Below are 14,630 nucleotides of genomic sequence, written 5' to 3' on the forward strand. Positions count from 1 at the left end.
TTACATATACAGAAAATCTATCAACCCAGAAATTCTCTCCTTGCAGATCAAGAAAATAAAGTATACAGCAGTAACTATTAATAGTCATGTTGAGAATCAAACTGTATTAAGGAATGGTATTAAGGTAATAAGAAAACAGATCTAAAAATAGTCACAAATGTTCCTCTATTGGAGAAAAAAAACCTACTAAAAATTTCAACCCACAAAACCTAGAGAGAAAAAAATCAGACTTATTAGTGAATCAGGATATTTGGAATATAATGAACATTGCCGGCAGTCTATGAAAGATACTAGAAAGACCAGACAGAATCTCATACAAATTTATAAAGAAAGAACAAATAACACTTCTTTCATCTTCTTGAGACACACACTGAGGTACCTTGTCTCCATATACCTTGTGAGCATACCTTGGAAGAACCCTGAGTTAATTTCTGAAGAATTGTTTACTTCAGTCAGAAGGCCAGCAGTCCTGCACTATAAAATCAAAAGTTGGGGCCTATTATGTTTTAAAAGAGATGTCCTAAAGGAGGCTGCTGCTTTCCTCCCCTTTATTAAACACGGAAAATTTCATTTTACACTTACACTTCAGCAGTGAGCCATTCGCTCCAAGATATACACATAAAAGAAGATAATACAGAGCTCGCTGTGCAATAGGGAATTTTGTTCCTAATCCCAAATGCCAGATCCAGTTAGACTGAAATACTTGGGAGTGTTAGTGAGTAAATCTGGACCATACTAAGGCAATGGTTCTAAATATTTTCAAACCTAAGCCAAACTTAAGACTGGATATTTCTCCCCTAGTTCCAAATCTGAGTTTTAGGACCTTTCTGATTCAGGGAAGAATTGGTCTGTCATGTTAGGAAGAGATACAAGAGAGCGAAAAGGCAGGGGTCCTCCAGTGCAACTAATATTTTCCAGAACTTCATAGGCCAGAGCAACAATCTCTGAGCCAAGCACCGTTAAAGAAAAGAGAAAACAAAAAATTACGAAAGTCATCAGATGGATTTGGGAGGAATCTAATTAGAATTGGGTTTCTTTTTTGTGTAATGATGAATGCTATCCTAGAATTATCTTTTTTAGGTGTAAAAATATAATAAAGCACATAGGTGTAAATAATAAACTGATTATATTAAAACGCAGTTATCCAAGTACTTAAAATCTATAATTGAAAAAACAAATTTTGATGTAATAATATATTACTTCCTAATTATTCCCTTAAATTGGAAGTTCTGAAAAGCTTAATAACTACTATAGGGATAAGCAGAAATAATATTTTGAGGTATCCACAACAATTATGTAATATAAAAACATCTGTAATTTCTATTGGTGACAAAGTCGCAGTTACTTCTAATACTACTGTGGTTTTCTGCCTACGTTCGAAATGGAATGAAATGGTATAATTCACTAAAAATTAAAAAATCCCTAGGGTTGAAAAATATATGCATTTTTTTCCCTGTCCAAATTCATGAAACAAGAAAAAGAACCCCTGAGTTGTAAGAAAAAGGAGAAGACAGGCCAATTTCACCTCCTTTTCACTATTAACATTGGCTCCTGTTTCTCCCTGGCCTTCTAAAGTATACAGAGTCCAAAGAAGTAGAGGACTATGTCCACACCGATTGTTAACAGCTGGGCACAGTGACAGCCCCCCAACCCCCGCCACTCCTTGAGAAAACAGCTGAATTAAAGTTGTAGGTTCCTCTTCCTTTGGGTTGGAGTACCCTGGTCTTCATCCCTAGGGAAATGAAGAGGAGAGGAAAATAAAAACCACCGGCTCTTCCTAGAGGGAAACAATGCCCTGGGTAGAATCGCTTAAATGGCATTCCTCTCCCTCAAGGGAAGAGTTTGGCAGAAACACCAGGTAAGTTTCCTCCTGTCCTTTCTCTAAACTCTGTATTTCTTTCTGGGATTGATGAGATTAGTTCATCTTCCTAAGGCCTTTATGAAACCCTCAACATATTACCTCCAGAAGATTCTGTGGGGCCAGAGAGTTGTTTCATTCATTTTGTCTAAGCCTCACCATATACCAGATCCGTTTCCACTTTAAAATGTACTCTCTTGCAAGGCTACTCAATCAGTAAATAGTGAAGCTGGAATTCAAAACTAGATCTTGCAGACTCCAAAATTTGGGTTTTTATATTGCACTTGCTATGCTACCCTAAACAAGTGGTTTGAAAAATATGAGTTTTACATTCTGTGCATTTAGTCACCAGCAAGATAGTAATATACTGTATATTTTATTTTTCATAATATTTGTGACATATATTTATTACAAGTCCATTAAATAAACAGACACTCTGCTAAGCTCCAGAATTATAAGTAGTGCATAAAAAGACATGGAAATTTTGACTTAATAGATTTGGAGTTAAGTGATAGAGACAGACCTTAATCAAAAGGCCATACAAATAAGTGGCTTTATATAAATATAAAACAAGTTATAATAAGTGCCTTGAAAGTAATGGAATGCTATATGATGGGATCCTCTGAACTAATCTGGAAGACAGAGAAGACTTTCCTGAGAAATCAATGTGTAGCGATCCAGTAGGAGTAAGAAATTGTCACAGAGGATTTTTTTTTCCCTACACTCATTTTGTGCTAATATATTAGTTGTCTTAAAGTATGTTTTAAACAACAAAAGATTGCCATCACTTAAAATCAATGACTTAGAAATAAGAAACTAAGCAATGAAAAGGAATTTTAGTTTTTAAACAGCACCAATAATTCAACCAAAATTATTTTAAGAACTTGTCTTTCCATATCCAGTTTCCTAGCAATTGCTAGGGACTTGGGAGTATAGGGAATAGCAAGTGACTGCTAATGAGTACAGGAACTCCTTTGAGGATGACACATATTCTGAAATTAGGTAGAGGTGTGGTCCACAACTTTGTGAATATGCTAAACAACCACAACAATAATACTCAATTGTATACATCATACCTCAATCTTGAAAATGAGGTTAAAAATGAGTGACATAGGTATCACAGATGAACTACTAACATCCATTCTATTAGAATTTATATATGGTAGCATGGCAGATCTATCCAAGGAATGAATATAGCTCTTCAGAGGTCTTTGTCCTAGGATGACTCTTCTTCTTCTAAGAACATACACTCTGATGGAGAACACAGCTCACAGAGCACTGGTGCATGAAGGGAATGCCTTTCCAGGCAGCACAATCAAATGAGTGAGTCCAGGCAATCAGTGAGGTGACAGATGTAGAAGGACATCTCCTACTAAGTTTACTTAGTGAGGGATTAAAGTGGTTTACAAGCCACTGATTACAGCATTGAGATGGAGTTTTGTTTTTGTTGGTTTGTTTGTTTGTTTTTAGTGTTAAACAGGAGTGTGGAATTATAACAAAGGATTAATTCACAAGTAGTAAAGACTGATTTTTGCTTTTTTTTCTTTTGGGCGAATAGATGAGGCAATAGGAAACTCATAACAATATTATCTTTAGTTTTCCAGATAAATGAATGTGAATATATCAGAACTAATGGAAAAGAAAATGAAAATCAAAATAAATAAGTTACTTAAGGTAATCGTTTATATTTTAAAGAAATAGTTACTACCATTATGATAAGATGGCCTTATTAGAGGAACATCATCTAACAGATAAACAAAATGAAATGCTTATTTATTTAGGAGACATGATGCAAAGCATGAAATCAATGGCTGAATAATAAGCTATTTTTTACTAAGAACAGGTTTCAAACAAAGCAAGAGTAGTTTTAATCTTGAAGTCAATACTGGGAATATTAGCTGCCTGCATTACAAACTCAATTCCAAAGTTTAAGGCTTATGAAAGGACTTAGCTTAAAAAAAAAAAAAAAAGACTCGGTGGCAGACACAGCTTTCAAACCCTTTTTCTCCCAGGATTTTTGATTTGTGACATTCAATCAGGCTACATCAGGGCATAAGTAATTTCCCAGAAGTAGACCAGCACTTTCCTAAAAGTACAGTAGTTCTCTCCGACTGAAGGAGGCACAGGCCGCGTCTAGTAAATTATTGATTTAATATAGCATTTTGCTCTTTTTGTGACCCACAAGAATTAATCACTTTTAAAAGTACCCGACTTTCCTCTGAGAAAAATTTATGCATTCTGTAATAATTTTCATGATAAGGTATATTTGATAATAAATTATACATTACACAACCAAAAAGGTTTGAAATTGCAAGTAGCTTACGGCTGTGTTGAGCGTACTATGCAGTCTCTAAAATATGTTGGACGTTCGAGTAGGACCTCTTCCATAAAAATGGTTTGAGATCCTTCTGTTTCACTTACTGGGAAGTTACTCTTTGTTCTCCTTCTTCTTCTTCTTCTTCTTCTCCAGCCCTCCTCCTGCCTCCTGCACACATGATCGAATCTTAGTGGGGAAGTCCTTTTCACTAGGTGACTAGAAACCTTAAAATCCAGTTACAGATTCATCCCCTGATGTCCCTGGAAATACCACGTCTGTTTACTGCCTCATCCTTTCTTCTTGCAAGAGTAAAACAAGCACATACAGTATAGCTGCAGTCTGGGCACATTGTACCGATACAAATGAATCCATATAAATTCAGGCAAAGAGGATTTAAAAAAAAACAAACATTAAAAAAAAAAAGAGAGAGAGAACAAGAAAAATCATGAAATTAAACAGTGTGAGTGATTTCACTCACTCAGTGAAGGTATGTTCCAGACTAATTAAATGTTAGCATGGATTTGCTACTGTAAAATGGTAGACATGAGTCTGCTGTTCCCTCAATGGAACTCAATCCTATCATTGAGCGTATTTTCAATGTTTAAAGATACACATCTTTTACATAATATTGCCTCTAAGTGTAAAGCAACAGTGATTCCTGGCCATCAGAGACTTCAATCACAGAAATAGGCTAATATGGATTTATTGAGAGGGTATGTCTCAATTCTGTCTTAGATTTAAGTGAATTTCTGGAAAAATTTCTACAAAATGAAATGTTCATGTACATGCTGTCTATGGAACACCATTGATAGTAGCCTGCTTGGTATGATAAGCATAGTACATTTCAACCTCCCACAAACATTTATGGAGAACCCACTGTTTATCAGAACTGTTCCAGGAAGAGAAGAGAAATACGATAAGACGTGTCTGTCAGAAACATCGTTAGCAGCGGTGAGAACTTGCAAGGATCGGTAGAGCTAGTTGTCTCTTCCAAGAGCCCATGTGGAAACTGTTGGGAGTTTGGGTTGTGGCAGTTTCAGTGGCAGAGAGGAGAGAGAGAGAGACTGATAAGCTACGTAAAGGTACAAGCAACAACTCAATGGTGTATTGGACCCCAAGAATCAGGGAGAGAGTGTCAAGGATAATGGTATGTTATAATAGGCTAAGTTTGACATTTTAAATCTTTAAAGTACTTTGGCTCTCCGTGCGTACATTGAAACATGGTTCTTTGGTTCTACAAAATTCTAATCAATTATAGACAATAATATAAATGTGAGAATTATTACCAAAGTGATAGCACATTTTGGAATCATCAGTCTGGCATTTTGCAAAGGGTGTTCTAAGGAGCATTGGTCCCATGAGATGTTACCCTGAAACAGTCTCCACGATCAAATAAGTTTGTAAGAATGAATATGACAGTCCCCAGACCTTACTAAAGTATCAGTGAAGTCATAAAGAACTTTTTCTTTTATCCACATATGTCCCAAACTTACTTAATTATAGAACCTTTTCTTTTAATAATTCACGTGTTCTACAACAATGCTATTAAATATAGATTTAAGCAGTTGTCATATGTATCAAATAAGTTATAATCAGGAACTGGTACAGGTGAGTTCTTACATTAAATGCATTACAAGGTATATGGGCTTTCAGAGAAACACAGCCAGTGTGACAAATGGCCCACTGGTATAAGTAAAATGGCTAAAATAAGCATAGAATTCAAAGTCTTGGCTGGCTCCTAACTTCTACTGATTGTTAACAGAGCCAAAAAGATAAAGGCTGCCCTTTCCTATACCCACCAGTATGATGAAATTAAAACAGGAAGAGAGGATGTGAAAAGTTTCTAGGAACCAATATTAGGAAAATTAGTAAAGTTGTTCTGGCTTAGTCATTATTCCATTTAGATTTTTGTAAACATAGAACAGATTACAATAAATCTCTATCTCAAAGCACAGTTAATTTTCCCTTATTTATATTATTTGCATACTACACGGAATACTTTCAGTCACTACAGTATTCAACATAAGTATTATAAACTAGAACATGCTGTAAGCACTGACCAGAAGAAACCCCAAATTATTGATACTAGGACAAATAACAGAATCTAATACAGTATTAGTTACCCTAAGAACAGGTGATTATACTGCAACCTCATATATATTCATCAATGATTAAAAAACAACTTCACATTTTTTATATTTATAAATGATACTTTTTGAAATAGCTGTCCTAAATGTCCATTATGCAAAATAAACTATAAAAAACAAATTGAGATTGTCAGATGCATATTCATGTGGAATAGCAGAATGTTCATGACTAAGTCACAAAGCTGAACTTGAACGAAAAGCTCTCATTTCTATTCATATTTTCCAAATATGAAAATAAGAGCTATTGTCACATACATTCAAAGTGTTGGAACTTTGGAGCACCTTAAAATCAGAAGGAAAGTTAACATAAGTCATAGTACTCATTCTTGAGTGATTTTCTCATCAGTAATATCAGCTGAATAAAGTTATCTGTGCTGAACGAAGAATGCACCTGACCACTCTCGTCTCAAACAATAATGAGTGATGAGAGCAATGCATCTTCGGTTATCATCACCACTGTCAATTTGTTGTTGTTCTGGGGAGTTCTAATTTTAGTATGCTTAATCCTAACTGTATATTACCATTTTACAGAACATTAAAAGGCGGGACATTCATTAGCCACCCAACACAATACAAGATACTGTTTGTGTTGTATGTATGTGTTTTAAGTATATTGATATATTTTAAACTCTGGCCAGGAATCCATCAAATGTGTTTACTTTTTCAAGCTATCATGACTCTTCTCCAGTCACCTAACACAACACTGCACCCAGCTCTCTTTAAAAGGAAAATCAGGGGGCGCCCGGGTGGCTCAGTCAGTTAAGCCTCTGACTCTGGATTTTCGCTGAGGTCAGGATCGCAGGGTGTGTGAAATCCAGCTCTGTTTGGGATGCTCTGTCTCCCTCTCTCTCTGCCCCTCCCAGGCTCATGCTTTTTCTCTACAAACACACAAACGAACAAACACTTAAAAGGAAAATTAGGCAATAACTCCAATAAATTCCCAGCATGTGACCTAAACCTATGCATTTCTAGTCTCCATCTGTTTTCCTCAGGTCACAGGGGAATGTCACTGATGGTTTCAAAAGTGAAATGGCTCCACTTTGGTTTTTTATCTTACCTTTTCCTAGACTAGTTCTGCTCCTGATTTTCCCTTTGCAATGACTCCTTCCTCCCCGTTAAATAAAACAGTAACAAAACTCGCTCAGCTTTGCATCTTCCCCTGACTACTCCCCACATTCTCCTTTTGTTTATGATTAAGGCTCTGATTACAACTATTTCTTTACATACTTACTCTTCATCCAGTTACTATCTAGCTACCACCCCTCTACTCTACTTCAAGGGTTAGCAAACTCTTTTCTGTAAAGCGCCAGATGGTATTTTGGGATTTGTTGGCTACATATGTCTCTGTCGCGTACTCAAACTCAAAACCTTGTTTTGTGACTCTAAGAATGTAAAACCCTCTCCTGACCGCCTGGCTTGGTTTGCTGGCTGTAGTTTGCAAAAAGCTGCTCTAGTTGAATCTGCTGTATTAACAATACCAAAATCCCATTGCTTGAGGGGAGTCCTCTCTGCACAAGTTCAAAGCCAATTAAGGGATAGGCTGAAGGAAATCAGACTGTTAGCTTTAATATTGATAAAAGCAGAGGGGCCAAAATAACAGGCATCCTGTGCAGCTACGGGTGTCCTGCAACAACCATGGCCACGCTCTCAGCAGACTTGCCCTGTAATACTGACTCTGCGGAGGAGGAGACCAGCCAATATGTTCTTTAAGCAGAATGGCCCCCAGCCCGGAGTAAGGTTGAAGTTCCCCTCCTGGGCTGACCAGTCTGGAAAGCTCATTGTACCTTGTGGAGTAAGGGTGGAACCAACCAGCCAGCCAGCGGTTGAACAGAATCCCTCCTCAAGCAATCATGGGCCAGGAGAAGAAGCCCCTGCTCTGTGATACTCCACGTCGCCAAATCCACTGACTCGTTTTTCTTTTATTACCACTTGGCAACACTTAACCCTGTTGAACACTTTGCTTTAATTGAAGCTCTTTGCCAGTGGCTTCCATGGGACTACATTCACTGTAGCCACCCTCTATGCGATCCTACACCCTGGCATTCTCCAGACCTCCTCTTTGCCCATCTTGTCTCATTCTGTATAATTTTCTGGGTGATACCATTTTCTTAGAGAATATCAGCTATCATCTTTACGTTTTCAATACTTAAATCTCCATCATTAGCCTGGGTCTGTCTCATAACCCAGAACTATAAAGCCTAAGGTATCCCCCCTATCTTGTGAACACCAGAACCATCATCTACAAATTTGCCCGAAACATTGGTTTCACCCTCACCTCTTTTAGGAACATAGTACATTTGGGGCTGAGGTAGCAAAAAAAAAAAAAAATCTGCCTCTGTGCACTATCAGCAACTCTAACGATTCAAATGTAAATCATATAAACAGATAAAGGTTGGTGAGAGAGTATTTTACTTAGATGAGTGGGTGAATGTGTTTGTACAGCCGTCCCTGTCCCGTGTATAAAAATACTTAATTTGGTGGCAGCATAATCAAGGTTGATTTTGAGTAGAATGTCAAAGCCTGGCAGTGAGTACAACAATTTCCCACCTGCATATGTAATTTCTCATCATTATATAAGAGAAAATTTCCTTTGCGCTTTTATCATAAATGAAAGCAGGGCCGCCATTATTACCTCTAGAGATAGCACCATTATGTCATGTTTATATTACTGTGTTTGAGAAGAGTAAATCTGAATAGCTACAGTAGTCACATATGTCCACAATTTGTTTTTAAGATATTTGACAGTGGTGGATCTTATTAAAAGATGGAAATAAACCAAATACCTTAAAATTCAATAACCATCATGTTTATATCAAGAAAACATTCACAGTGTGATTTTCGTAAAGCTTTTCTAAAAATGTTTTGTCATTTCTGTCTCCTAGCACCCTGTGGAAGTCGTTCAACGGGTTCAGAAGGCACTGTTCTATCACCAAACTATCCCAAAAATTACAGTGTGGGGCATAATTGTGTTTATTCGATAGCAGTTCCCAAGGAGTTTGGTAAGTAATAGTCATCTCATCACGTAGTATTTCATTCCAGACATGCTTTGTTTTTCAATATGTGCTATTCAAAAATGTTAGTTTTTTATGCACATTTTCACTATTCATAAAGTACTTTACTCGGCAATTCTTTTTAGATAGTAGCTTTGTAATAATAAAATTTTGAGGTCATTTTACTCAATCTGAATTTACAGTCAAGTACACAGGTGAACAACAATATAAAAATGAAAACAGGATTGTTTTTAATTTTTAAAAATAAGTACATCCAGTAACCTTGCAAGTGCCTTCATGTCAGAATGATATAAAATGGGAAATTACCAGAGCATAAAGCAAAGTGTGCTCTGCAAAATATGCATACAGTCAAATATAGAACTATTATAATAATGGCAAAGTATGTACAAACCAATCATATTGTTGTATACTTTTTAAACACATTTGCAGAAAGAAATGATTTTGGTTTCAAGCACCTAGTTTCCAGGACAGCAATGAATATAGAAAGACAGCAAAGGACATTTCAGCTCATCTTGTCAACCTGACAATCTGTTCTGCATTGGCACTGAGAAGACAATGTGTCCTTTGCTGCCTTCACATCTCCCTGATCACAAGTCTTAGAAGTCACTTACTTGGCTTCTAAAGGTTTTGTGTCTGAGATCCAGCTGGATCTCACCCAGGTTAAGCTCTGTTTATGGATGGGTAGGCAAAGGAAATTTAGTGAGCAGTAAAGTATGGGAGAGAGGCTGAAAGTTCAGACTTCTACAATTTAGATTTACAGCATTGTGTTACGTGGTAAAGGATTTGCCGTAGCTGTTATGAATGTCTGGGTCTGAATGACGAAGTATTTTAGCAGAAGGACATGGATTTTATCATATCAAGATTTTTGGATCACATCTTGACTTAACGTTTCTGCTGATATATAAAATAAGCTGATGCTTCCAGTCCAATTTCTTATAACCTGATATCACCCATATATCCTCCTTCTCTTTCTTTCGAAACAAGTCCATGATCTTCAACTTATTTGAGAGAACGTTGTCATCAGAAGTGAACTACTAAACCTTTTATTTAACCTTGAAATAGAATGGTGAGGCCAGCATTAGCACGGTGGCTATTTCTTTACTCTACAAAATATTTCTTCTTCCTAGCATATTGATTGGTTAAATCAGAGTTGAACTCTTCGAGAAGAGAATGACGGTTTAGAAAGAAAAACATTATCCACCTAATTGTTTATTTATTTTTTTCCTTTTGTGCCTCAAAATCGTCTTTTTCTTGTAAGAGGGGTTTATAGTCCAGCTGCCAACAATGTTGCATGGATGCTGACAGAACCCTAGCAGTGATGACCCAGAAGATTGCCTAGTTACCTCAGTTCTCTTTATAATCCATTAATTTCTTCTACTATAACCTATTCTTGGGATGTCATGTAGCCAAGAAAAATGAAAAAGGAAAAACAGGCATTTCCTTTCCTGATATGTAGACATGCTGGTCACCTAGGGATATTTTATAGTAACCTCTAGATGTTCAAAAAGAGAAGGAAAAGTACTGATTAAAATAAATTAACAGGTTTCAAGGGAATGGAATCTATTCGAGCAGACTTAATGTAAGTTAAATGTAGACTTCTTAATGTAAACAATGCAACCGATAATCAGTGGTTTCTAATATTAATTTTTAAACAAGTCTTGGATTATTTGTAGATGAAATCAAATGTACTTTCATTTATTAGTAAGGAAACTGATTTTATTTGTGTAAATGTTACATCATTCTGTATTTCAAACTACATAAGAAGTCAAACAAACTTGGAGTCCTAGTTTCAGCCTGTCACATCTTGTACCTATCTGTCTTTGGACAAGTTACATAAACTCTGTGAGACTCAGTTTCTTTATTTGTAAAGTTGAGGTCATTATGTCTACAGAGTAAAGTTGTTGGGAAGGATGAATGAGATTGTATATTTATAAAAGATGTCTCACATAGTTCATAGTTCATAGTTCATAGTTCACATAGTTCATCATTAGCCTGAATTTTACTTTTCTCCTCTCTGAAATAGAGGTGATAAATGTCTACCTGATAGGGTTAATTTATAATTAAATGATACAGTATTTGTACGTGATTGCGTAATAACACGTAGTTAAGTCATATACACACAGAGATTCACATACACACACACTTTTATTTATGGTCACATTTGTAGAGGTCCTGCCACCAGTTACCAAAAATGTGGAAATAAAATGACGTGGATTCTGGATTTATTAGTCTTAAGAGTAACATGGCTAAAAATAAAACATTTATATTATGTAATTAAAGCATAAAAACAAATAGTTTGTTTTACACCTTCAGTGGGTATCTACTCACCTAATAACACCTTAAAGTTTTCTGGGAGCAGAGTAGACGAATTAAATGAATACTTATCATCAACTTCTTCCTACTCCTACTTTTACCTCTTAAATGTGAGATGATCAAGCAATAGTCATTGAGTATCGACAAATCAAATTTCTGTTTTGCTTCTTCTTCCTCCTCTCATTTTCAGTTTCCTTCTGTTCCACTTTGAGCTGTTATATGACTCTTTGGTATCACTTCATAATGTACCAGTTCTCACTTTTTCTCTTCCTGTCACTTATCTTAAAATATAATCATTCTTTCTTCTGTATCTTTTTTAGGCTGACACTCTTAGAATTTCACCTTTTAATCATTTAGCATAATATCTGTCAGATACACTCAATTCATTCAAGGGAATTGCAGCTTAACAAAGGTTAACGTTCTAAAGTTATATAAGGAGAAAATCACATATAATCAACATTACACATGGAATATGTTAAAACGCCCATAAAAATCATCTACATAATTTTGCATGAGCCATGTAGTCACTGAATAATTCTTAACAGGACATTTATCCTCTAATGTCAGAACAGGTGACTGTTTCTTTAGATAATACCAGATGAGCCAGCTTGATCTTTTATAGGTCATATGCTACCACATTACTTTTATTTATTTATTGTTGCCCAGTGTAGAATTGAATTCATATCGGTTAAATGCGAACAGAATATGAACTTATTTTACCAGTTGATTGAATGAGTATTATTTTGCCAGTCAATTTCTATCTTTCAGTTTTTATAGATAAGAAAATTGTCAATTCCTAATGCTTTCATAAGTGTCATTGGATTTCATTTGAACTTCAGATATTAGGGTCTCTTTGGTGATATTCATTCTGCAGGATTATGGTTGTTTTATATATGTAGAAATATAATAATTCTGGGTCATTGGATAACATTTTTTGATAGTTGACTTCCTTCTAACAATTAAACTATTTCACTTGGATTTTTGGATTAAAAATACCCTACCTTTAATAAAATATGTTTTATTTTTCCTTCATTTTTCAATTTTTAATTACCAGGTGTCTCCCCTTTATGGTTTTACTGTTTAAGTCTTCATACAATGCATTGTTTTTAAGGGCTAAAACATGCAAGGCAGATTTTTAATTTTGACTTTGATATAGATAAGATGCTTTATAACATAAGAAAACTGTTGCCATTGTTAGAGGAAAAATATTTTTGTTAATAGGTATTTATACTTAGAGTGTAGCAGCCAAAATCAAGTTGTATGGAGTGAGGACTTACAAACACTGGAGAATAAATGTTTGGACTTCTATTTCAACAATTTTGGCTGAGAAAAAAAAGAAGGAGCTAGTATGGCAGTGAAATGGGGGGCAAATCAGAGGCTAGTGTTTATGTTTGTTTTCTCTTGGGATAGAATATAATGGAATTTTCTTACTTTAAAGCCCAAGAGAAAGACACAATAGACAAGGAAAAATTAAAGATTTTAGATGGACCCGCTGGTAAAACAAGAAGCTTAAAACGGTTAAAGGAGATGAAAGTCCTCTTTCAACTTTAATTCAGAAGAAATGGTTCATAACTAGTTACATAATACCTAAACTGGTTTCACATGGAATATCACTCCTTGACATGATTATTCCTTTCCAAACTCCCCCCCCCCCCGCCCCCTTCTATCCCTTCTGTCACCCGTTCCTTACATTCCAGGGATTATGTGTAAAAGAGAATGTATTAGTATCTGAGGGCTGCCTTAACAAAATATCACAAAGTCAGTGGTTTAAAACAACAGAAATTTGTTCTCTCAGTTCTGGAGGCTAGATCTCTGAAATCAAGCTATCAGTAGTGCCACACTCCCTCTGAAAGCCCTAGGGAAGAATCTTTCCTGGCTTCTTCCTAGCTTCTAGTGGCTTTCAGCCACCCTTCACATTCTGTGGCTGTAGTTGTATCACTAATTTCTGCCTCTGTCTTCACAAGACCTTTGCCCTGTTTGTGTGTCTCCTCTGTTTCTGCATGTATCTCTGTCCTCTTTTCTTTTAAACACACCATGTGTTGGATTTAGGGTGCACTTTAATCCAGTATAATTTCATATTAATATTTAATTATATCTGCAAAGATCCTGTTTCCAAATACAATGACATTTTAAGCTCCTAGGCAGATACACGTTTTGGGGGATGGGGAACACTATTCAACCCACTACAGAGGATGAACTATATTACCAGAGTTTTATGTAGAAAATCTTAGACAAAAATTATTCTATAAAATATGTATCAAATATTAGCTCTGTGGAATGCAAACTGACATTCAGATTTCTTGGAGAATTCCAACATGAAAATCACCTTGAGGATATCCAGAATAGTCTGTGGTGACTTAATTTTGTGTTTGGGTTTCCAGATAGTTTCACCTCCTAAAAGGCCCACCGTGATTGGCTATTTATCAAGGGCAAAACTTACTTTTCCCCAAGACTGGCTTTCAAACGTGGAATCTTGGAAGTATGCATGAAAACTTTCTCGGGTTTTTCTTCTTAGTTTTCCCAGTTAGTCAGCCCTCTCTGTATCTTCTGTTATTAATGCAGTCTCTTGGTTGTATAGGTTTCAAGTTCATGAACTCCTAAATCACACAAAGTTGTCAGGCTGGTCTACTCTGTACAGGGGGTACAGACAGTTACTAAAACCTTTTGTTTATTGCTGGGAGAGAGGTTTGGGGTTTGTTTGTTTTGTTTTAAGTAGTTGACACACCTTGAATTTCTTTCCTACTTCTTCATAGTTTGTATTTTTTCTGATTCACAACTGCTATTTTTCCTATCTTTCATTGCAGTATGTTTCCTCAAGGTCAATTTAGAAACATCTTTCCCTATGATGTTGCCTTCAATATGGGGTTATAACTGGGTTTTTTTTCTCAAACTATACCATAATATTATATTAACAACACTGATAATGATTATATAATGAGTATTTCATTAATTCTTATTATGTTTGTTCAATTTAGTATTTCCTT

At 35.8% G+C, this 14,630-nt stretch overlaps 1 protein-coding gene across 6 annotated transcripts in view; it reads left to right on the top strand.

Moving 5' to 3' along the window:
• The window catches only part of CSMD3 (CUB and Sushi multiple domains 3), a 1,242,277-nt gene that overhangs the window by 984,165 nt on the left and 243,482 nt on the right, over positions 1 to 14,630 (top strand). For all 6 annotated transcript variants that reach the window (XM_027064013.2, XM_027064014.2, XM_027064015.2 and 3 more), the window contains one exon: positions 9,205 to 9,321. In XM_027064013.2, coding sequence (XP_026919814.1) covers positions 9,205 to 9,321 — 117 coding nt within the window. The remainder of the gene's footprint in view (positions 1 to 9,204; positions 9,322 to 14,630) is intronic.

This window comes from Acinonyx jubatus, chromosome F2 (genome assembly GCF_027475565.1).
Source record: "Acinonyx jubatus isolate Ajub_Pintada_27869175 chromosome F2, VMU_Ajub_asm_v1.0, whole genome shotgun sequence".
In the NCBI taxonomy this organism is placed as follows: Eukaryota; Metazoa; Chordata; class Mammalia; order Carnivora; family Felidae; genus Acinonyx; species Acinonyx jubatus.